Raw genomic sequence first — 24,636 nt, forward strand, 5'->3', positions numbered from 1 at the left:
CTCCCCACTGACCACCCCCCATCCCAACCTACAGTCACCATCACTGACTCCAACCCCACCTCCTTCACATGTCTGTCTTCTCTCCACCTATCTGCTCCTCTATCCTTCTATCATCAATTCCCTCCCTCTATTTCAGAGCCTCATCCCCTTCCCCATTTCTGAAGGGTCCAGACCCGAAACGGCAGCTTTCCTGCTCCTCTGATGCTGCCTGGCCTGCTGTGTTCATCCAGATCTACACCTTGTTATTTTAGGACAAATGCTGTCCCAGCCAGGGACACACATATCTGAGGTACAAACAAGAAAATTCCTTGACAAGTGAGCTCTCCTCCCTTTCACTGTGGAGTTTCTCCTTGCAAACCTTCTTTCAAATGCTGGTACAGAGATTTAGCACCATCTGGTGATGAGAAAGTAGATAGCAGAGTGTTCATGGCCAAGCTTCATATTTCACAGAGTCTGCTCGAAACGCTATTAACAAATCTCTCTGTTCTCTCCGCTCTCATGTACTTGTCCGGCTTCACCTAGAATGCACTTTGTGCTACTCGCCCACGCTTTGCAATAGCAAGTTCCAAATTCTAAGCACATCTTCAGTCTGTCCTGAACCCTATCAGGTTCATTCTCGCTCACCTGACATCTGTGGAAAGTTGTTGCAAATCTGAAGAGTTTTAAAAGTCAGCAGACACAGTGCAATGTTCCATTTTATTACAAAAGATGACATCAGAAACGTGATGAATAGTCAGACATAATCTCTAATCAAATCAAATTTGCATAATTAATTCTAGCTCTTAGTAGCGACATTGGAAATAAAGCATGATTTTGTTTTAAAAAGGATTGGATGGGAAAATGGTGCATAATTCAGCTCAAAGTTCAAAGTAGACAGTCATCTTTTAAGAAGCACGTGATCCCGAGATACGTACACAGGCAGTGCATCTAGCACAGGACTCAGAATGAAACAATCGTACACTGCAACACAATCAGATCAGTGTCACAGCCTCTGTGATAGGAACAGGGAGCAGAATTAAACATATTAATGCCTTCCTCAGCAGTTTTAATCAGGGTCAAATTCATTCCTTCAGCTCCAGCTTGAGAACAGGTCATAGGATGGAACCAAGTTTGAGATAATTATGTGAACATAAAAATCTCCAGGTTTCGAAAGGAGAGCAAGTGTATGTGCTTTGGTAAACAAGGAGGTAGTTAGTTGGGTTAGAAACCCACATGAATATGTACTGTGCACATACACACACCTGGATATGCATGTACTGAAAGGCAAACTCATTGGAAGGCACATATCCAGGCATCAGAGACAGACAGACACACACACATGGACAGATAAACAAACAGAGACAGTCACAGACAGACAGACACAGGGACAGACAGAGACAGACAGTCACAGACAAACACAGACAGATGCAGACACATAATCACAGGTATTCCTAGAAAGGGCCTCACAGTTTTTACATAAAAATCCAAAATACTGGAAAACACCGGCCATCTTGTGAAAGGAGAAACAGCGTTAAATATTTTACACCGAAAACCATTCACACATCTCTGTTCTGCTGCAAAGTCTTCAAGCTGAAACATGAGTTTGTTTTCTCTTTCCACAAAGTGTCCAGCCGCAACAAGTGTTTCCAGCATTTCCTGCTTTCGTTTCTGATTCCCAGTACCTGCAGCTCTCTTCCTGGTCATTTCCAAACAGCACCTTCACAGCTGAAGCTGGAGGTGATGGGGACTGTAAAACTGGACGGCCAGTGATGGGCTGTACTCAGTCTGTCAACATCAGGGAATTAGGTTCCCAAATTTGGCTGCAGTCCATCACAAACAAATACTAAAATAAAAGGCAATAAATTTCAAGCATTCTCATTGTCAGTTCTCTTGTCGGGCATTGGTCAGCGATGGAGACAACGGACGCCAGCTCTGTGTACCCTGGATTCAGTAAGTCTCTCTCACTGGGGCTGAGAATGAATCAACAATTGGACTGCAGAGCATCACTGACCGTACAGTACTTTAGGAGTCCTGAGGCCATGCAAGGTGATATATAAATGCAAGTCCTTTCTTTCTTTGCCTTCAGGTCCGCTGCAGAGAAAATCTACAGGCGTTTTTTTTGTCTGTCTCTGTGAAGGACAGACTGTGGGTTTAGGTTTAAGGTGGGTTAGTAATAGCTGCCATTTTCAATCACTTCTAAGACTCTGAATCAAATGTAGAAGATTCCAGAAAAACTCTGCGTCTGTGGGAAGGGAAACTTAATGTTTTGAGTTCAGTGATCTTTCTTCAAGACTGGAAGGTGGGGGGGACAGGGCCTTTATGTTATTGATGAAGAGGAGGAGGGAAGATGGAACTGGGCCACAAGTAAGGTTAAGGACAGGTCGAAGATTGGGATGGACAGTAAATGACAACAATTCTGCGGACCAAAACAGTTACTGAGTGTTTTAAAAGTTCTGTCAGTATCATTGTCCCACAGGACGATAGTGCTGAGAATGTAATGGGGCACTGGAGGCTGATCTCTGAAGGAAACGGATTAAGGAAGGTCCACGCTCCCACTGAGAAGGCAGCCAGGCCCGCCCCACTGGCCGAGGTCCCCCAGTTAAAGGATGGGTGCTGGTTCCACCGTCCTGCCAAGCTGTTGTGAGTGTTAACGCGACAGGAAACCTCACAATTGTGGATCCTGAGTTCACAGTAAGTGGGAGGCTAATGGCCGCCATGCTCCCCTCCTCCGCCAGTTCTCCTTCCTAAGCGGGAGGGGCTTCTCTGTCACTTTTTCTCTTTGGCATTGGTGGACTTCCCGGGCTGCTCTGGGGTGTTGTCGCTGTCCTCCTTCACCTTCCTTAGCTTGGCTCTCCCCTTGACAGGAGAGAAGGTTAGTGAATCCTTCTTGAACTCCAGCGGGAAGATTCCCAGCTCTCCGTCGAAGCGATTCTTCACCACCTGCAGGTAGCGCTTGCCCTGGCCGGAGACCAGCTTCTTATCCTGAAGAATGACCACGTTGTCAGCTTCCTGGCTTGCCTGGGCCCAAGCAAACAGCACAAGCTAAGTCACTGTTTCAGCCAATCCTCCACCAACCCCACTCACCACCGCACCTTGCCCACTCACTTCCCTGACAGCAAATACTCAACAGGAAGACTATCTGGGAACATAAACCTCTCCCCGTGAGGGAGAGATCAATGACCAGATTGAAGGTAAGGGGCAGGAAGTTTCAATGGGATGTGAGCCGAACGTTTTCATCCAGATGCTGGTGGGATTATGGGACTCTCAACCTTTAAGGGTGGGCCCTCATAACATTCAAGAAGGATTTAGATACACACTTACAATGCCAAGGCATACAAGGCAATGGGCCAAGTGCTGGGAAATGCGATTAGAATAGTTAGGTGGCTGTTTATTGACCAGCACAAATTCGATGGGCTGAAGGGCCTTTATCTTTCCTGGAGATCTGTACGACTGTCTGATTCCAATTGGTCCCAGGGGGATGAAAAGTCACCTTCAACCACAGAATATTAACCCAGAGCGAAGAGAAATGTCTCAGGATTTGGAAAACCCAGAGGGAGGTGTGGCTAAATGGGTGGGAGCTACAATTTCCCACAGGTTGCTGATTTGGGAACTCGACAGCATTAAAGTAAGATATCTAGCCACTCGAGTGAACCTGCCTCCCCCACACTCGCAGGCAGTATGTTCCAGACCCTAAACACTCGGAGAAAAAACGGTTTTCTCCCCTGTGTTGCCAATGTTCATTTTGTCAATTAGGTTGAATCTGTGCTCTCTTGTTCTCAACCCTTCCACCAATGGGAACACTTGCTCGCCACCTACCCCACCCGGATCCCTTGTGATTTTAAAACCCGCGATCAATTCTTCCCTCGACCTCCTCTGGCCCAAGAACAGCGCTGAATGCTCCATTACATCCACGTACCTGGAGCTCGTCACCCCTGAGATCAATGATATAAATCCAGAATTAGAAAGCTAGTCCCCAATGACGGTCATGGCAGGAATAGATTATCATAAAACTCATTCCTGTTCACTAATGCCCTTCAGCGAGGGATATCTACCGTCCTCACTCAGCGTGGCCAATTCTCCAGTAAAAGGCTGCACCATGACCATGCTCTGAAATGATCCAGCTCAATTTTCACTTGTATCAAACAGATAATGTCATAGAGATGTACAGCATGGAAACAAATCATTTCGTCCAACTCGACCAGATATCCTATATAAATCTAGTCCCATTTGCCAGCATTCGGCCCACATCCCTCTAAACCCTTCCTATTCATGTACCTATCCAGCTGCCTTTTAAATGCTGTAAATGTACCAGCCTCCACCACTTCCTCTGGGAGCTCAATCCACACACACACCACCCTCTGCCTCTTAGGTCCCATTTAAAGCTTTCCCCTCTCACCTTAAACCTATGCCCGCCAGTTTTTGATCCCCTCACCCCCAGGGAAAGATCTTGTCTATTCACCCTGTCCATTCCCCTCATGATTTATAAACCTCTACATGGTCACCCCTCAGCCTCTGATGCTCCGGGGAAAATAGCCCCAGTCTATTCAGTCTCTCCCTGTAGCTCAAACCCTCCAGCCCTGGCAACATCCTTGTAAATCTCTTCAAAGTCATTTGTAGGTTTGCAACATCCTTCTGATAGCAGGGAGACCAGAATTCCACACATTATTCCAAAAGTGGCCTAACCAATGTCAATTATGAAACCAGGGAGAGCACTCAATGCTGAGTCAAACCCTAGCACCTGTACCACTCAGAATGCAGTGTTATTTCAGAGGCAATGTGACATCAAACAATTCAAAACCAGGAGGATATTAGATGGTCCCTAGGGTTAGGTGCTGTTTGTAATATTACAGAGCGATGTTTGGAAGCATTACCATCTCGGTTCCATCGCTGGGCCAGGTCAGAGCAGTGGGGCGAGCACGTCGCACCTCAAACAGACATAAGATCGAGGCCATCGGCTTCCATTTGTATCAGTGTTCAAACGTAAAGCAGGGAGAGACAGAGGGAGGGGCACCAAGCATTTAATGTCCAAGCAATCACAGCGATTACCTCCGAAAGGGACAAAGAGGAAACTCAGGTTTGGAAGAAGGTAGCAGGTTTGGAGGAAGGGAGCACGAGAGAGAGAGGGGCCGGTGGTCTTGGTTTTAGGGAGGGACCGGAGCATGGAATTGAGCATATTCACAAACGCTGGTGTAAGGATCAGCGGATAAAAGGTGCAGTAGGTAAACAGGACTCGGTGAGAGTTCAGATAAGGGCAGCGGAGTTTTGGATGGGTGCTCATTCACAGAAACGCAGCGCAATGCAGAGTGAGAACAATCACGAGTGATTTACAGCAAACCACCCCAGGCCCTCGTGATGGTCACTGTGTTAAAGAGAAGACTTTGACTTGCCTTGGCAGTCCCGAAGATTGAAGCTGCCTGCAGTTCCTTGTTATCGTCCTCCTTTCTGGGGTGGATGATCAGAGTCACATGACAGCTATTGTCCGTAGCAAACTTCCTAAATGTCCCGACAATGTAATCCTGCGCGGAAAACCTGAGGTACAAGGACAGCCTTTTAGCTTTTGCCCAGGGCACAGGGAATTAAATGGTTCACCTGTCTCGTCAGGCAGGGTTCCCTCTCCCCATCCCCTGTCTGGGGTGGGGGACAGGGGGAAGAGAGTCCAGAACCACATGGTATAACTTTCAAACTGGAAACAGGGAACACTCCCTCTCACAAAGACACAAGGAGAGCTGGAACCCTGCCCTTGATGCAACTGAAGGGGTGGAGCAGGATTGAAAAGTCTTCTTTCCTTTGATTTTATTCATTTACAGGATGAGGGCATCGCTGGCCAGGGCAGCATTCATTGCCCATCCCTAATTGCCCAGAGGGCATTTGAGAATCAGCCACATCGCTGTGGGTCTGCAGTCACACAAAGGCCCAGACCAGGTAAAGGATGGCAGATGCCTTCCCTAAAGGACATTAGTGAACCAGATGTGTTTCTCCTGACATTCAGTAATGGATTCATGGTCATCATTAGGTTCTTCATTCCAGATATTTTACTGAATTCAAATCCTACCATCTGCTGTGGCGGGATTCGAACCCAGCTCCCCAGGACGTTATCTGGGTCTCTGGATTAATAGCCCAGCGATAATACCACTGGGCCATCGCCTCCCTTCCTTCCAGTGCTCTTGGAGCAGGGGGGTGGTGGTGGGAGGCCGGGGGAACGGGGGAGGCTACAGTGATAGTTGTCCACAAGGTAGTCACAGACATAGCCTCGGAGCCCTTAAATCCTCCCGATCGCTGTCAGACCCAAAAATCTTCTTGTGAATGATACGAAGTTCCATTCAGGTCAATGGGCTTCCTCGCAGCAAAAGACTTTGGGGGGAGGGGGAGAAGGAGGCGTGGGAGTATGAGCGAGGGAGGGAACAGCACTGAGAATCAATGAGCATCAAGCCTGACAGATTTGATAGGATTGGCTGGATGGGCAGTACGGACTGCCCAGCCCTAACTGCCCTCGACAGGGGACTGTGGTTAGCCACCTTCTCAAGCAGATGAAACAGGTCCCACAGCACTATCAGGGAGGGAGTTAGGCTCAGGTTGTACAGAGGGGTGGAGGAGACTCGATGGGCTGAGCGGCCTACTTTGATATGTTTTATTTCACACCCAGTCAGCCTTTCCACAGAATGAACAGACTCCACATTGGGTGGAAGCAGCGATGAGAGCAGCACAGCATGAACGGAGGACAACAGCTCTGGGAAAACAGAGTTCCCACTGATTTCCAGGAGACTTCGATATAAACCACAGAACCTGGAGAATTACCTCCGTTCTTGGAAAGGTGCTAACATCTAGTTGCAAAGTTCATACAGAGTAAAAGACCTTGCATTCATAATTTGTCCCGTGTTTTATATAAAAAGAGGTTCAGTTACTTGTCAATGGTGAAGTGTTCCTGTCCCATCATGAACTGCAGGTTGTCTATAATGACGTGGCTGATGTCATACATGTAAACCGCATGTTGCATTGTGTCGATAACTGACCTGCATTACAAACAGAGATGGTGTTAGATTCACCCAGGTTATAAAACACTACACTGCTTTCAATCACAGGCCAGAGCACAAATAAAAAACACCTTGCAAACACGAGAATTCCAAGAGGCTCAACAAAGTCAGACCCTTTCAGTGTTGTCAACAGTGTGGAGCTGTCCTTTCCAACACTGCGTCTGTTCCCTTGTTCCACCATTGATATGTGTGGGCAGACTGGATTTGAACAGGCACAATGGGCTTTTGTGCTCCTGAGATGCTGCTTGGCCTGCTGTGTTCATCCAGCTCCACACTTAGTTATCTCAGATTCTCCAACATCTGCAGTTCCCATTACCTCTGATACAAAGGGCTGAATGGTCTCTTTCTGTGCTTTAACAATCCTGTGACTAAGAGAAGCTGGGATTGTTCTCCTCAGACCACAGAACGTCAAGGATAGATTTGATTGCAGTCTTGAGAGTCATGAAGTCACAAAGTGTGCAACACGGAAACAGACCCTTCGGCCTAACCTGTCCATGCTAACCAGATATCCCAAATTAATCTAGTCCCATTTGCCAGCATTTGGTCCATATCCCCCTAAACCCTTCCCATTCCTATACCCATCCAGATGCCTTTTAAATGTTGTCACTGTACCAATCCCCACCACTTCCTCTGGCAGCTCATTCCATACACGCACCACCGTCTGTGAAAACGTTGCCCATCAGATCCCTGTTAAATCTTTCCCCTCTCACCTTAAACTTACGCCCTCTAGTTTTGGACCCCCATACCCTGGGGGAAAGGCCTTGGCTATCTGTCCTATCCATGCCCCTCACAAACTTTAGAAGGTCACCCCTCAGCCTCCGATGCTCTTGAATCCTCATGGATTAAGTCGTACTAAATTGTACACTTGCCGTACCAAGGTTATAGGTCATGTCCTGGAGAAGGGCTGAACAGTGAGGTGGCTGTTTATGACAGCAGCAGTCTGGACCGGCCGAAGGACCTTCCTCTGTGCTGTACTGTGGCAGTAAAGCAGTGCCAACAACGGAAGGTCAGGGGCAGAAGGCGAGGGAACACAAAAAGAAATCTTTATCAAGCTGAGATGTGGAACGTGTTGGAGAATCAACTAAATTCTGGAAGGGAAGGCATTTGCAGGACTAGCTGTGGGAAGATGGAACGGGGCCAACTTGATGGATTTCTGAAAGTGTCAGCCCAGCCTCCACCCCATCCCCGCTCCCTTCTATGAGCTGATAACCCAATCAATTATCCCCGAGCAGCCGTGACTGTGCCTAGGAAAAGGGGCAATCCCCTGAAATCTCAGCGACAGGATTACAATGCGTTGATGCTACTCAACAGCTGGTCCACGGGTCAAACTGATATGTAAATTGGAAAAGCAATGCTTCTTCCCACCCAGTGGCAGGACATGGTTACTGGTGATGGTATAAACTAGGGAGCTAGTCTCCAAATCTGTGGAGAGAACTAGTTAAAGAAATTACAGTTCTGTTAAATCAGGAGCAACAGTCAGGACGGCTGCAAGACAGAAGACGAGAAAGGACTCAATAAAACAGGGGGCCAAAGAATGATTATTCAAGTACAATCTGCATTGTTCTAATGTGTATCTGCTTCTCAAGTGTGCAAAGATGGTCATATTCTCTATCCTTCATTGCCTGGTGTAGAATCTTCATAGAATCACTACAGCGTGGACACAGTCCATTCAGCCCATCAAGTCCCTATTGACCCACCCTCTACCCTATCCCTGTAACCCTGCATTTCCCATGGCTATGTGCCAACTCAACACTGCTGCCTCACGGCGCCAGGCTCGATTCCATTCTCGGGTGACTATCTCTGTGTCAGAGTCTGCACATTCTCCCCGTGCCTGTGTGGGTTTCCTCCGGGTGCTCTGGTTTCCTCCCACAGTCTAAAGATGCGCAGGTTAGGGTGGGGTGACCGTGCTAAATTGTCCCACAGCATCCAGGGATGTGCAAGTTAGGGTGGACTAACTGGGGAATGCAGGAGTCACAGGGATAGGGTAGGGGGAAAGAGTCTGGGTGGAATGCTGTTCAGAGGTTTGGTGTGGACTTGATGGGCTGAATGGCCTGTTTCCAGCACTGTAGAGACTCTAAGTTCAATGCCCTGAAGTGGATCTCTCTATCTATTTCCCCCGTCCCCCACTGCCTCTCCCACCCCTCTCATTCTGGTAATGAGCGGAGAGTCAGCGATGGATTCTGTCCTGACACACAAGCGCGGGTACTTCCCACAGCAGCTTGGCCACCAGGAAAGGCTCACAAACAGGAGGCAAAGACCCGGCGCTCTCACTCACAACTCTCACCTTACCGCCATGTGCCAGCCTGCAGGCCGGGGCTGTGCCAGAGGCAATTAAGGTGCGGGTTCTGTCAAAAGGAAACAAGGTTAACGTACTCAAAGTGAGAGTGACTGTCCTCAGAGTTTCAGTACTGGTGCTACAACCCTCCAGGACCTGTGTACCATCCTAATACTGGCCTCTCGCACAGTTCTGCTCCTGATCTCTCCACTGCGCAGCCACCTAGGCCTCAGGCTCTAGAACTCCCTCCCTGACCCTCTCCACCTCTCCTCATCGGGGTCACTCCCTGGACATTCTTCCCTCCTGCACTGAAAGTCACACAGTGCAGGAGGGGCTCTTCGGCCCATCAGGTCTGCGCCAACCTATTGGCTTCCTACCCTTGGGAGGACTAACTGTGTGAAAAACACAAAGTGGCCACTGAGTCACCCCGGCCAAATACTTTACTTGATGCTGTGTTGGCCATGAAACGTCATGAAGTACAGCGGCAGGTTCTCGAACTTGTCCGCCCACTCGTCGTACTTCTCCAGCTGATCGTCCAGGCGCTGCATCGCAAACTGAGTCAGCATAATCTTGGCCAGACGCACATTGTTGATCTCAAAGCTTCCCCACAGGGTGTTCACACCTTGGATACAGAGGTCCAGGGCATACTCACTGATGAAGGTGGTCTTCCCACTGCCTGTAGACCCTATTGACAAGACAGAGTTGGGCGTTTATGATATGCCAGCTCCCAGTTTGGTTGCCCTGGGTTACCCAGTCCCTATCAAACACAACCACTACAGAGAAACACAGTATGCCTTTGATGTCAAATGTCATTGTGAACCTGAGTCTTAAAAAGCCATGAGTTATGGGGAGGCGCTGGCCCAGTGGTTTTAATCGCTGGGCTGTTAATCCAGAGACCCAGGTCATGTTCTGGAGACCTGGTTTCGAATCCGGCCCACGGCATTTTGTGAATTCAATTTTTTTTAAATATCTGGAATTGAGAATCTAATGATTAACTTGAATCCATTGCCAATTGTCAGGAATAACCCATCTGGTTCACTAATGTCCTTTAAGGAAGGAAACTGCCATCCTTACCTGGTCTGGCCTACATGTGACTCCAGACCCACAGCGACGTGGTTGACTCACAACTGCCCTCTGGGCCATTACAGATGGGCAATAAATGCTGCCTAGCCGGCGACACCCACATCATGTACTAAGGTAAAGACAATGTTGTCATAGAGGACAATAGGGCTGCTCTCTCATCAGACAGGGACATTGGGTGATGGTTTAATTTGAGGGTCACTACGTCCCAGACAAGAGGAGAGGTTGAGAGGGAGACCCCCTTCAGGGCAACCTCTGCTGGTTGTGGGAATTGAACACACACTGCTGGTACCAGTCTGTTTCTGAAAACAGGTGCCCAGATAAACTGAGCTAACCTACCCCATTACACACCCCAAGATCTCAGTACCAAACTAAAACATGGACTTATCTAGTTGCTCTCCCCCACCCTTTGCGAACATTCACTGGGATCGTTGACCAAACTAACTGTGAAAACTGAAACTGCTGGAAAATCTCAGCAGGTCAGTTCTGAGGAAGGGTCAACAGACCTCAAATATTAATTCTGATTTCTCTGCACAGATGCTGCCAGGCTTAGTCATAGTTTTACAGCATAGAGACAGATCCTTCAGTCCAGCTCATCCTTCCCGGCCAAGTTACCCAAACTAAACTAGTCCCATTTGCCTGTGTTTGGCCTATATCCCTCTAACCTCTCTCCTATTCAATTACCGAGAGTCACAGAGTCACATAACATGGAAACAGGCCCTATGATTCAACTCATCCAAGCCAACCAGACATCCAAATCCGACTGAGTCCTATTTGCCAGCATTTGGCCCATATCCGTCTGAACTCTTCCTATTCATGCACCCATCCAGATGCCTTTTCAATGCTGTAACTGTACCAGCCTCCACCACTTCCTCTGGAAGCTCATTCCATACAATGAAAAAGTTACCCCTTGGACCTTTTTTCAATCTTTCCAAAGTCACCATAAACCTATTCCCTCTAGTTTTGGACTCCCTCACCCCTAGGGTAAAGACCTTGTCTATTCACCCTATCCATGCCCCTCATGATTTTATAAACCTGTATAAGGTCATCCCTCAACCTCTGACGGTCCAGGGAAAATGGTCCCAGCTTATTCAGCCTCTCCCTGTAGCTCAAACCCTACAACCCTGGCACCATCCTTGTAAATCTGTTCTGAGCCCTTTCAAGTTTCACATTTGTTTGCAATATTCTAAGAGGGGCCTCACCAATGTCCCGTACAGCTGCAACATGATGGCCCTACTCCTATACTCGATTACAACCGAAAGAACCGCAGATGCTATAAATCAGGAAGAAAAATAGAAGTTGCTGGAAAAGCTCAGCAGGTCTGGCAGTATCGGTGAAGGAAAAAGCAACATTAATCCCTGCCTCAGGTGGGAAAATGTCAGGTTATACGCAGAAAACAGGGAGGTGGGTGGGGTAGGGAATAGATGACAGAATAGAGCCCAAAGCGAGAGAAAGACAGTTGGACAAAGGAGTTGCTAATGATCAGATTGGGACAGTGAACAGTTGTTCATGGGGACTAACAACAGGGGGTGTGTAATGGCAGGCTGTGTGGTAACAAGGCCTGGTGTGTGGGGTGGGGGAGGGGGATGCAGGGACATGGGAGAGTTTAGGCCCTAAAATTATTGAACTCAATATTATGTGCAGAGGGCTGTAGGGTCCCCAAGTGGAAAATGAGGTGTTGTTCCTTCAGCTTGTGTTGGGCTTCACTGGAACACTGCAGCAAGCCAGAGACAGAGATGTTGGCCTGGGAGCAGGGTGCTGTGTTAAAGTGGCAGGCAACAGGTAGTTCAGGGCCCTTTTTTGTGAGCAGAATGTAGATGTTCTGCGAAGCGGTCACCCAGTCTACGCTTCATTTCCCCAGTGTAGAGGAGACCACATTGTGAGCAGCGAATGCAGTAGACCAGATTCTGGGAAGGGCAGGTGAAGTGTTGCTTCACCTGGAAGGTATGTTTGGATCTTTGGATTCTGGGGAGGGAGGAGGTAAATGGGCAGGTGTCGTACCTTCACCAGTTCCAGCGGAAGGTGCCATATGGCTATGGGGAGGTGTTGGGGGTGAAGGAAGTGTGGGCTACATCCTAGAGTTCTGAGGGAGGTGGCTGAGGAAATAGCGGAGGCTTTGGTTGTGATCTTTCAAAAGTCACTGGAGTCAGGGAAAGTCCCAGATGATTGGAAAATTGCTGTTGTAACCCCCCTGTTTAAGAAAGGATCAAGGCAAAAGATGGAAAATTATAGGCCGATTAGCCTAACCTCGGTAGTTGGTAAAATTCTAGAATCCATTGTCAAGGATGAGATTTCTAAATTCCTGGAAGTGCAGGGTCAGATTAGAACAAGTCTGCATGGATTTAGTAAGGGGGGGTTGTGCCTGACAAACCTGTTAGAATTCTTTGAAGAGGTAACAAGTATGTTGGATCAGGGAAACCCAGTAGATGTTATCTATCTAGACTTCTAAAAGGCCTTTGATACAGTGCCTCACGGGAGGCTGCTGAGCAAGGTGGGGGCCCATGGTGTTCAAGGTGAGCTACTGGCTTGGATTGAGGATTGGCTGTCTGACAAGACAGAGAGTTGGGATAAAAGGCTCTTTTTCAGAATGGCAACCGGTGACAAGTGGTGTCCCACAGGGTTCAGTGTTGGGGGTGCAGCTGTTCACCTTATATATTAATGATCTGGATGAAGGGATTGGGGGCATTCTGGCGAAATTTGCCGATGATACAAACATAGGTGGACAGGCAGGTAGTACTGAGGTGGTGGGGAGGCTGCAGAAACATTTAGACAGTTTAGGAGAGTGGTCCAGGAAATGGCTGATGAAATTAAATGTGAACAAATGCGAGGTTTTGCACTTTGGAAAAAAGAATACAGGCATGGACCATTTTCTAAACGGTGAGAAAATTCGCAAAGCAGAAGCACAAAGGGATCTGGGAGCGTTGGTCCAGGATCCTCTAAACGTTAACTTGCAGGTGGAGTCCGTAATTAAGAAAGCGAATGTAATGTTGCCGTTTATCTCAAGAGGGTTGGAATATAAAAGCAGTGATGTGCTTCTGAGGCTTTATAAAGCTCTAGTTAGGCCCCATTTAGAACACTGTCCCCAATTTTGGGCCCCACACCTCAGGAAGGACATACCAGCCCTGGAGCGTGTCCAGCGGAAATTCACACAGAATTTTACGGCGATTTACACGGATGATCCCTGGAATGGTAGTTTTAACGTATGATGAATGGCTAAGGATCCTGGGATTGTACTCATTAGAGTTTAGGAGGTTGAGGGGAGATCTAATAGAAACTTACAAGATAATGTATGGTTTAGAAGGGGTGGACGCTAGGAAGTTGTTTCCTTTAGGCGGGGAGACTAGCACCCATGGGCACAGCCTTAAAATTAGAGGGGGAAATTTAAAACTGAAATGAGATGACACTTCTTCAGCCAGAGAGTGGTGGGCTTGGAGAATTCATTGCCGCAGAGTGCAGTGGAGGCCGGGACATTGGATGCTTTCAAGGCAGAGATCAACAAATTCTTGATCTCAGAAGGAATCAAGGGCTACGGGGAGAGTGCAGGGAAGTGGAGTTGAAATGCCCATTAGCCATGATTTAAATGGCGGAGTGGACTTGATGGGCCAAATGGCCTTACTTCCACTCCTATGTCTTATGGTCTTATGGACCAGAGTGTTCCGCAGGGAATGGTCCCTGTGGAAGGTGGACAAGAGAGGGGAGGGGAGTACGTGTCTGGTGCTGGCATCTCGCTGAAGGTAGTGGAAATGGCATCTGATGATCTTCTGGATGTGGATGGTGGTGGGATGGTAGGTAACCTTCAACAGAGTCTAACCCATCTACTGCACTTCTGCCCGCATCCCCTGTCTTCTCTCCCGCAACAGCGATAGGGTTCTCCTCATCCTTACCTACCATTCCACCACCATCGACAATACACAGACTAATAAAGGCAAGCGTACCAAACACCTTCTTCACTACTCCTACCTGTGACTCCACTTTCAAGGAACTACGAACCTGCCCTCCAAGGTCTCTTTGCTCAGCAACACTCCCCAGGACCTCACCATTAAGTGTATAAGTCCTGCCCTGATTTGCCTTTCCAAAACGTAGCACCTCACATCTATCTAAATTAAACTCAATCTACCCCTTCTTGGCCCATTGGCCCATCTGATCAAAATCCCTTTGCATTCTGAGGTAGCCTCCATCGCTGTCTTCTACACCTCCAATTTTGGAACAGTGGCTTTCTTTTTGTACGTTGCTGACCTGCAGTGGTTTTCCAGCAATTTCTGCTTTTGTTTCAGATCCCCCAGTGTCCCTACTCCCTTCAGTGTTATCTTTACCTGTGAAAACCGTCAGCTCCCCTTTGCGATGGCCTTTGAGGAGTTTGTTGAGGTCAGGAAAGCGCTGCCACTTGATACCGGAGACCTGCTCAACGTTGGCCAACTCTCCAAAGACCTCGTCCCTGAGCTGACGGAAGGAGATGATGGACTTGTGGCTGGCCGCCATGGCGCTCTTCACAATCTTGCCCAGGTGGAGACCAGCCCCCAGAGCCTCGAGAGGGCAGGGCTGCTGCTCGCTGGGCCGCACCAGGTAGCACCGCTTGACGTTGAGCTTCCGGGCGAAGATCTTGGAGGCCTCCCAGGCCCGGAGGTCGCTGCCCAACCACAGGGTGATCCTCTTGAACTGCTCAAGGTATGGCAGGAGCACAGGCGGCAGGCAAGTGACCCCGCGGGGCAAGGAGATGCAGGGAAGACCGGTGGAACAGCTGACCGCCAGGCAATCAGTCTCTCTGGCGGTCAGGACGAGCGCCGTATCCTTCCTGGACAGGACATGGAGGCCAAAGAGGTTGTTGTAACGGCCTGCCCGGGGTAGCGTCATTGCTGTGTAGTTTAGTCGTTCACCATCTCGCTTGGCAGAGAGCAGCTTCAGGCCTTTCAGGCCCGAGTCTCTGCCTCCGAACCAGGGGAACACTAGACTCCCAGAGGCCTGGCAATACCTGACGCTCAGCTTCCCCAGGGTGGCCTCGGGAACCTTCTCGATCCCGAACACGGCCTTGACCGACTGCACCACATCCCGGGGCAGGTCTGGCAAGGCCACTGCCCCGTCCCAGATCCTCCGGGCTTCGCTCAGCTCAGCCTCCCACTCGCTCAGCTCCCAGTCGCTCTCCGGCACCTCAAGCCGCACGTTGGGGCCCAAGCTCTGTCGGCCTTCCTTCTGCATCACCTCCAGGCAATCCTGTAAATCCCTCCAGCTGCCCTCCAGCAGGCTCTCCTTGCACACGAACCCTCCTGTTGTCTTGTCGATGAACAGGGAGAAGTTCTCCTTCGCGGTCACTGCGCTCGGCCCAGGTACTGTGCTGGCGAACGGGCTTGGTGCCTGGAGGCAGCTGTAACCGTCGTGGAACGGGACTCCCTTGGCTCGGAGGTACTGCCGGATCTCGGTCACCGTCACCAGAGAGAAAGCAGCCGTGGGCTCGTCTGGGCCTTGGTTCTTGCCCTTCCCACTGCCCCTGGAGCAGAAGGTGAGAGACGGGGGGCTGCCCAGGGGAGAGGGCAGCCTCCAGCCCCTTGGGTGCACCGATGCCCAGCACCCACTCCACCACGACAGGCTCGGCCCCCGAACCGCGACGCGTCCGTGGTGAAACACGCACAGCATGCTCCCTGTGGGCAGAGAAAAGAAACCGAATGAATGACAGCAACAAACTGCATTTCTGTAGCACCCTTCGCACAGTGAGAATGCCTCCCAACCCCAACATCCACCGCAGCCACTTCCCAAAAGGGGATGTAGTCAGACTGGATCCTAACACGAAAGGTGGATGATCTAAAACTTGACTAAGGAAGGTTTTTGTGGGCCAACGAGAGAAATTACTGGTGAAACTCAGCAGACCTGATCCCGCCAGCAGACAGCTGCACAACTGTTCTGATGAAGAGTTACCCAGACCCGGGACATTAATTCCATTTCTCTCTCTCTCCACCGATGTTGCCAGACCCACTGAGCTCCTCCAGTGTCTGTGTCAGACTCCCGATATCTGCAGAATTTGCCATTATTCGAAGATTTTTCAGGAGTTTCTTGAAAGGAGAGAGAGAATCGCACAGCTCAGGGCTTAAAATGTTGACAGCTGGAGGAGAGAGATAATGGGAACTGCAGATGCTGGAGATTCCAAGATAATAAAATGTGAGGCTGGAGGAACCCACTTTGAACCAAATGAAGATCCCAAAGCTGAGATTGCAGATGATTTGAAGAGCATTACAAAGCTCAGGAGGGACGGGGCCAATGGAGGAACAGAATGTGAGCGTGAGAATATCATATTACCCTCTGTCCTTGACCCCACATCGTACACGGAGATAGAACCCCGACCTGTTGGCTCTACAGCTCCAAGCAATTCACACTTCGAGGTGAGGGTTAGTGATCCCCGCTCCCTACAGTAATATCTGCATCATCAGCCTCACTCACGCCTTTCTCAGAACCTCTAAAAACAAAAATTCTGCACTCAGTCTCACCGTTCTCCCACCATCTATAAACTCTGAGTGGCAAAGTATACCATCTACAAGATGTACTGCGGAAATATGTCAAACAGCCCTAGAGAGCGCTTCCCAAACCCAACATCACTTCCATCTAGAAGGACAAAGGGAGCAGATACATGGGAACACCACCCCCAACAAGTTCCCCTCCAGGCCCCTCCCAATCCTGACTTGGAAATATAGCACCGTTCCTTCACTGTCGTAGGGTCAGAATCCTGGAATTCCTTCCTTCAGGGCATCGCGGGTCTACCTACATGGGACTGCAGCGATTCAAGAAGGCAGCTCACCACCACTGCCTCAAGGGGCAACTAGGGACGGGCAGTAAATGCTGGGCCCAGCCAACGATGCCCACATTCTCGGAGTGAATAACAGGTGCCAAGTCACCCTATGCCCCACTAGGCTTACACCATTCTCAAATTCCCCAAGTGATAACCATTCTATCCCTCAGTAACAGAAGCTGCTCATTCCCATCAGGAATGTGCACCTTATGTAATCATAGGATCCCTACAGCATGGAAGCAGGCCATTCAGCCCATCAAACTCACACCGATCCTCTGAAGAGTATCCCACCCAGATTCATGCCCCCATTCCATCCTTTCCATGTGACTCTGCATTTTCCATGGCTAATACCCCCAATTTACATATCCCTGAACACTACAGGCAATTGAGCCTGGCCAATCTACCATAACATTCACATCTTTGGACTGTGGGAGGAAACTGGAGCACCCGGAGGAAACCCACGCAGACAGGGGGAGAATGTGTAAACTCCACACAGTCGCCCGAGGGTGGAATCGAACCTGGATTCCTGGTGCTGCGAGGCAGCTGTGCTAAACACTGAGCCACCGGACTGCCCCATGATGTGTTCTCCTGCTACCAACTTCATGAACCCCCTGATTTAGTTCGACTTTAGGCAAAGAAGCCATTCAGCCCCTCAAGCCTGTACCATGTTTCAATGAGAACACAACTCAATTCTTCTCTTCTTGGATAGATTTTGAAACAGAACCACAGACACTGCACGCGTGATAAATGAAAATTAAAGGAGTTTCTTTTACAGATGGCCCTAGTGACCTTTGTTTAGTCCTGGCCAGGACAAGAAGATCCAAGTTCCTCAGAATGACGATAACCAACAACCTGTCCTAGACTGCTCAAGTTGATGTGACAGTCAAGAAGATACAGCAAAGCCTCTTCTTCCTCAGGCGGCTCAGGAAATTTGACACGTCTATAACATCCCTCACCAACTTCTACAGATGCCCCACTGGAAGTATACTGTCCAGGTACATAGCAGCCTGGTACAGCAACTGCTCTGCTCAGGACCATAAGAAACTACAGAAGGTGACAAAATGAAGACCTGGATGAACACAGCAGGTCATAAAGCATCAGAGGAGCAGGAAAGCTGACGATTCGGGTCAGGATCCTTCTTCAGACCCGAAACATCAGCCTTCCTGCTCCTCTGATGCTGCTTGGCCTGCTGTGTTCATCCAGCTCCACACCTTGTTATCTCAGATTCTCCAGCGTCTGCAGCTCCTACTATCTCCAAACTACAGAAGGTGGTGCACACAGCTCAGACCATTACGGAAGCCAACCTTCCATCCATAGGCTCCATCTACATGGCTCGCTGCCGTAGAAAGGCCGACAACATCAAAAAAGACCCATCACACCCCGGTAACGATCTCCTACATCCTCTTCCATCAGGCAGAAGATACAGAAGCCTGAACAACACACCAGCAGGTTCAGGAACAGCTTGTTTCCAGCTGCTATCAGCCTGGTGAATGGACTCTAGCATCAAATAATGTAACCTGTACACTGCTGAGTCTTTTTGATCTGTACATCCTTTGCTTGCTGTGAGCTGCCTGTACCACCCGTAAAGATTAGATCAGATTCCCTAGAGTGTGGAAACAGACCCTTCAGCCCAACAAGTCCACACCGCCCATTGGCGCATCCCCCTATACCGCACACACCCCTGAACACTATAGGCAATTTAGCCTGGCCAATCCACTTAACTTTTCACTGTATTTCGGTACACGTGGCACTAAAAGAAAAATCAATCATTGGCTGGGAAGCTCCTGTTGACGATCAGTTTTGCCTCCGAACCACCAGATGGTGGGTTTAAACTCCGATGAAGCACAAGGACTGACATGTTGGTGCAGTACCAGGGTGAGTATAGACTGTCTGAGGTGCATGTGGGTTCAGGTAGGCGTAAAGACCCAGCTGCAGTGAATGGGAGAGAACCAATCGAGTTAGCCCAAGCCTCCTGGGCAACTTTTATCTCTCAATCAGTAGCCCTTATTTCCACGTTGCTGCTTGTACCCACTTTAACTTGCCGTATTTGCGACGTGACATCAGCCACTGTCCCGACAAAAGCACTCCATTCGCTGTTCGGACTTTGTGTGCGGTGGTCATGTGAGGGGCTATACAAATGCAAGTCAGTCTTTTATCAGAAAAGTGTGCATCAACATTTCTCTGGGTCTTAATAGAAAATGGGAAATAAATGGGAGAATAAAAGTTATTGGCGATGAACTGTGCATCTCAGGTTAAGTCGCCTTCTGTTAAAGCTGGGAACGGAACTGTTTACAGACACGAGGAGATAAACTGTAGGAATAACGTACCTCAAAGACGTTTTCCATCAACCGAGCCCTAAACTGCACCCGAATCGAGGAGGGTACAATATTTTTCCCCTGGGATATTTTAGCATTGCTGTGTGGGAATCTGTAGCAAACCGCTTCTGTGGTTTGCGCGGTATAAATGCAATGGGTCACCTTTACATTGCTTCGCTGTTAAAACAGAGCTGCGCAAGGCGTATGGTCAAATAATTTAAGTAGCCAAAATTTAAAACCGATCACATACGGGGAGGGGAGAGAAGATAGAGGGTTTGTTTGCACACTACCTACCGATCGGGTTATGCAAACGCCGGCGTTATCCCTCCAAATTCGCTCGGCTGCCCTCCCCTGGGGCTTCCACCCGGCGCATGGTAAACTGGCGAAATTGCAGGCACCGGGATCCACCGGTGGCGGCGGCGGCTGCTGCTGCTGGAAGGAATCTGTCACGGAACTCCACGAACCCAAGACAGCGAGGGAGAGATGGAGAGTTTGCATTCAGAGCGGAATGAGCGGCTCCGCGCCCACGTGTAGCAAACGGGGGGCAGTGTAACAAAATATGTAACAACTTGTGTAACAAACTGTGTAACATACAGTGGGCCGCCCGCCTGGCGGCGCGCGCTGCGGAACCCTGGCCCGGGGATTTGGAACGTTGACCCGGGAACTGAGTTACCACGCGCTGCCTGACATTATATCGAAGGGCATCCCTTTGCTTGTCTACGTGTGGAACCCCTACTGCAATTATCTATCCAGCTCTCCCATCCGTTATATTCCCTTCTTGTTGTTTGCAATGTTTAGCACTCCTCACGTCCCACTTTTGTTTTAATTTTGCGTTTTTTTTTAAAAAAAATAAACAAATTGCATCGCAATGCATATTTGCTTTTCCAACGTTACAAGTGCAGTTTTGCTTTTATTCCCTCTCCCGAGTGTGCAGCTTCACTAATGGGCCCATCTGCACCGAAAGGAAGGAAGAGCATTGCTGCCGGAATGGTTTGAGTGGTGCATCAATGTAATTGCTTCCTGTCGCACCGTTGAGAGAGAGGGGGAGAGTCATGACGGCGAGAGGGACTGCTAGCCGTTTTCTGCAGAGTGTCCTGCAGAATGGAGTGGGCAGGTATATCTGCCAGCTGAAGAGAGTCACTCTGGTCTTCAGTAAAGATGCCCCCAGCAGCAGAGGGGTCAGGTTAGTACGAATCTTATCTCATTGCTCTTTCCCAGTTTCCTCTAGTGCCATAGAGTCGTACAACATGGAAACAGACTCTTAGGCCCAACCCGTCCAAGCCAATCCTGAATTAATCCAGCAGGCCAAGCACATCAGAGGAGCACAAAAGCTGACGTTTCGGGCCTAGACCCTTCATCAAAGAAACATCAGCTTTTGTGCACCTAAGATGCTGCTTGGCCTGCTGTGTTCATCCAGCTCCACACTTTGTTATCTCGGATTCTCCAGCATCTGCAGTTCCCATTATCTCTGACCTAAACTAATCCAGTTCCATTTGCCAGCATTTGGCCCATATCTCTCCAAACCCTTCCTATTCATCTACCCATCCAGATGCCTTTTAAATGTAATTGTACCAGCCTCCACCACCTCCTCTGGCAGCTCATTCCATACACACACCACCCTCTGTGTGGAAAAAGTTGCCCCTTAGGTCCCTTTAAAATTTTTACCCTCTCACCTTAAACCTGTGCCCCTCTAGTTTTGGACTCCCCCCTACCCTACAATACAGTGTCAATGCAATATCCTTCTCTTGTCGCTTGTGCCCCATTGTAGGAGTACAGTGAAAGAGAACTTGGTGATTCGTCCTAACAGGCCCCTCATGACCTTATAAACCTCTATCAGGTCACCCCCTCAATCTCTGATGCTGTAAGGAAAATAACCCCAGCTTCATCCAGCGTCTCCTTAGAGGCTCAAAGCCTCTAACCCTGGCAACGTCCTCATAACCCTTACAAGCTTCTAGCCCCTTCTTTCTTTCTCTCTCCCTCCCCCAACTTCTTCCTTCTCTAAAACACTAACCCATTAAATGTAATTTGTCCCCAAGGACAAGCATCAGAATATTCCCCTGACCTTCGAGCAGGAAAGCGTGGGACAGAAAGGGTTGAGATAGGAGATGGCTGCCCTCGATGGGAAGTAATGCTGATGGTTGCATGATATAATGTTCTATAGTGTTTCCCTTTGGGACTGAGGAATGGGAAGGAAGAGTTTCAAACAAAAGCATTCACCAGATATAGGGGTCCCAAGCAAGACTTCTTTGTCATCTTAACTTCTCTGCCCAAGGATAAATATATGGATCATAGTGGAATAGTTTACGTTAGACAGGCTACAGTTTGGCTTCACAGGTCGGCACAACGTCGAGGGCCGAAGGGCCTGTACTGCGCTGTCGTGTTCTATGTTCTAAGGTGTGTGTTATCCAGACCACCATACCTCATGGATAGGGACCTCCTAAGTACTCACACGCAGACATCCGCTCCACAAATGCGCACATCGACCACAAGCTTGCATTTAATTTTTCCACTTTCTTTTCTACATATTACTGGAAGGGAAAAATACCCAATTTGTTTGCACTTTGGGACTTAATTTATGGGAAAGGTGGCTTTTTGCTGAGAGAGATGGTCATCCTTTAATTTTCTGTAGCTACAGGCGATCACAGTTTGTTTTTTTTTCAATTGCATCCCTCCCCATTGAAGTCTATCTATTTGAAGTTTTGCTGACTCTACAGGTGTGGCATTCCTTGGGTTCACACAGGGACTTTTAATTGGGGCGGCCACGGTGGCTCAGTGGTTAGCACTGCAGCCTCACAGCGCCAGAGACTCTGGTTCCATTCCACCCTCGGGCGACTGCCTGTGTGCAGTTTGCACGTTCTCCCCGTGTCTGTGTGGGTTTCCTCCCACAGTCCAAAGATGTGCAGGCTAGGTGGATTGGCCATGCTAAATTGCCCGTAGTGTTCAGGGGTGTGTGGGTTATAGGGGGATAGGTGTGGGTGGGATGCTTCAAGGGGCGGTGTGAACTTGTTGGGCCGAAGGGCCTGTTTCCACACTGTAGGGAGTCTAATCTAATCTAAACAGTGAATTACATTATCGGGCATTCAAAGGAAACGTTATTTAAAAGTTCACTATTTATGTAAGTAATGTAGGGTTTGATTCCAACACCAATACACAATCCAAACAATCATTGCGTACAGGTGAGGCCCTTCAGCCCATTGAGCCTGCACAGACAAAAACTACTGTAAATTGGCACTAGTCCCACTTTCATGCACGAGGCCCATAGCCTTGAATGTTCTAACACTTCAAACGATCATCCAAGTACTTTCTAAAAATTGAGAGATTTCTCACCTCAACTCCACTCCCAGGCTCGCATTCCAGACGCCCTCCACCCTCTGGGTGAAATTCATTTTCCTCAAACCTGAGGATCCTGCCTTACCTTTGGGACAGGTTTGTAACTGAATGACGGACTGGCTGTTGTCCAAGGCCACAGATTTGGAAGGTGCTGCACGGGACCTTTGTGGATGTTACAGTTTGCAGCTGCAAGGTACTGGTGCTGGAGGAAGTGCATGTTTAACATGGTAGATGAATGTATTGATTATTAGCAACAGGGAATGTGTACATCTAATGTATCTCCTTCTAATGCTCCTTGGCCTCCACAGAGAGTTTGTTGAAGAAGGCGTGGTGGACTTTGCGAAGCGGAATCCTGGCATGGTGGTTTATGTCGCCGTGAAACGGTGTAATGTTCCAAAGCTGGTTGGGGAATATCGTAAGTATCAGGAACACTCTTCGCATCCCCGGTTAGAAGTTCTGTCCAGGTAATGGTGCTGGAAAGTCCTGATCACCCCCAGATCTGTCCTGACAACTTCCTGATTAGTCACCAAGCCTCCAGTCATGTGACTATATCTTTTACGTTTCTCTCATAGGACGTGGGGGTCACTGGCTGGGCCCAGCATTCATTGCTCTGTCCCGAGTTGCCCCCTTGAGAAGGTAGGGATGAGCTGCCTTCTTGTTACAGAGATAGTAGGAACTGCCGATGCTGGAGAATCTGAGATAACAAGGTGTAGAGCTGGATGAACACAGCAGGCCCAGCAGCATCGGAGGAGCAGGAAAGCTGACATTTTGGGTCAGGACCCTTCTTGAACCGCTGCAATCCATGTGTAATAGGTTTGCTGACAGTGCCCTCAGGGAGGGAATTCCGGGGTTTTGACTTAGCAACTGTGTAGCAATGGTGATATATTTCCATGTCAAGATGGGGATTGGCTTGGAGGGGAACTTGAAGGGGATAGTGTTCCCGTGTATCTGCTGCCCTTGTCCTTCTAGATGGAAGTGGTTGTGGGTTTGGAAGGTGCTGTCTGAGGATCTTTGGTGAATTGTTGCAGTGCATTTTGTAGATAGTACACACTGCTGCTACTGAGCGTCGGTGGTGGCGGGAGTGGGATGTTTGTGGATGAGGTGCCAATCAAGTGGGGGCTGCTTTGTCCTGGATGGTGTCAAGCTTCTAGAGTGTTGTTGGGGCTGCACCCATCCAGGCAAATGGGGAGTATTCCATCACACTCTTGGCTTGTGCCTTGTAGATGGTGGGACAGGCTTTGGTGTGAGTCAGGAGGTGAGTAACTCGCTGCAGTATTCCCAGCTTGGAAATCCTACCCAAAATTTTGACAGTGAAGCTAACATATCAGTCTCGGTCCCAGCACCAACCTGTGCTTCAAGGCAACGAAACAAACAAGATTTTTCTCCCATGGCCAATTGTGACAACCTAGTTTTAGTGTGACTGTCTCTTGCCAACTCCTCCTCTGTAGAGGATGGGTACTGGCCATGGGTAGATAATGCCCATCTCTATATTCCAGTGTCTCAGTGTATGAAGTCTATTTTAACCATCTGTACCAGCAGGAAGAGTGGGTGGCTGTTTGAAGCACAGAGCTTGAAAATTCAGGGTTGAAGTCTTCCAACAGCTTCCTGCCTGTCCTGGACAGGAAGATCAATTGAGATGCCTGGTCAGTTTTGTGAAGGAGCGAACATTGGAGTCTCTCCCATCATTGGCCCACTGCTACTGCATGCAGGATAGAAGCTTGGTTAGGGTTGCCTTGAGGAGTTCGTTGAATGTATCCATGATAGTTTTCTGGAACAGTATGGAATGGAACTGATGAGAGAGGAAGCTATCCTAGATCTGGCCCTGTGTAATGAGACAGGAATAATTAATGACCT

At 49.0% G+C, this 24,636-nt stretch overlaps 2 protein-coding genes across 3 annotated transcripts in view; one reads left to right on the forward strand and one right to left on the reverse strand.

Annotated features, from left to right (window-relative positions):
* Positions 1 to 694: 694 nt before the first annotated feature.
* On the reverse strand, positions 695 to 20,395 carry twnk (twinkle mtDNA helicase). The gene is made up of 6 exons (XM_048551109.2): positions 19,747 to 20,395; positions 14,679 to 15,998; positions 9,730 to 9,970; positions 6,882 to 6,989; positions 5,367 to 5,508; positions 695 to 2,997 (listed from the first exon to the last, which is right to left on the reverse strand). Exons 2-6 carry the CDS (start codon positions 15,991 to 15,993, stop codon positions 2,746 to 2,748), a joined length of 2,058 nt encoding a protein of 685 aa, XP_048407066.1. The 5' UTR covers positions 15,994 to 15,998; positions 19,747 to 20,395; the 3' UTR covers positions 695 to 2,745.
* The window catches only part of mrpl43 (mitochondrial ribosomal protein L43), a 32,787-nt gene continuing 27,069 nt past the window's right edge, over positions 18,919 to 24,636 (forward strand). The window contains exons 1-3 of one of the 2 annotated variants that reach the window (XM_059652965.1): positions 18,919 to 19,012; positions 20,387 to 20,635; positions 23,091 to 23,197. In XM_059652965.1, coding sequence (XP_059508948.1) covers positions 20,505 to 20,635; positions 23,091 to 23,197 — 238 coding nt within the window. In that variant the 5' untranslated portion in view covers positions 18,919 to 19,012; positions 20,387 to 20,504. Of the gene's footprint in view, positions 19,013 to 19,869; positions 20,636 to 23,090; positions 23,198 to 24,636 lie in introns of those variants that run through there. The other variant, XM_059652964.1, reaches the window with a different exon arrangement.

This window comes from Stegostoma tigrinum, chromosome 20 (genome assembly GCF_030684315.1).
Source record: "Stegostoma tigrinum isolate sSteTig4 chromosome 20, sSteTig4.hap1, whole genome shotgun sequence".
NCBI classification, from domain to species: domain Eukaryota; kingdom Metazoa; phylum Chordata; class Chondrichthyes; order Orectolobiformes; family Stegostomatidae; genus Stegostoma; species Stegostoma tigrinum.

What these genes read in the sequence shown, in the direction of transcription:
- twnk (XM_048551109.2), bottom strand. Translation starts at nt 15,993, where the DNA reads ATGCTGTGCGTGTTTCACCACGGACGCGTCGCGGTTCGGGGGCCGAGC. An exon ending in GAACACTTCACCATTGACAA is followed by an intron (nt 5,509 to 6,881) that starts GTAACTGAACCT and finishes CTTGTACCTCAG; the next exon opens with GTTTTCCGCGCAGGATTACA. An exon ending in CAATCTTCGGGACTGCCAAG is followed by an intron (nt 2,998 to 5,366) that starts GCAAGTCAAAGT and finishes GCTTGGGCCCAG; the next exon opens with GCAAGCCAGGAAGCTGACAA.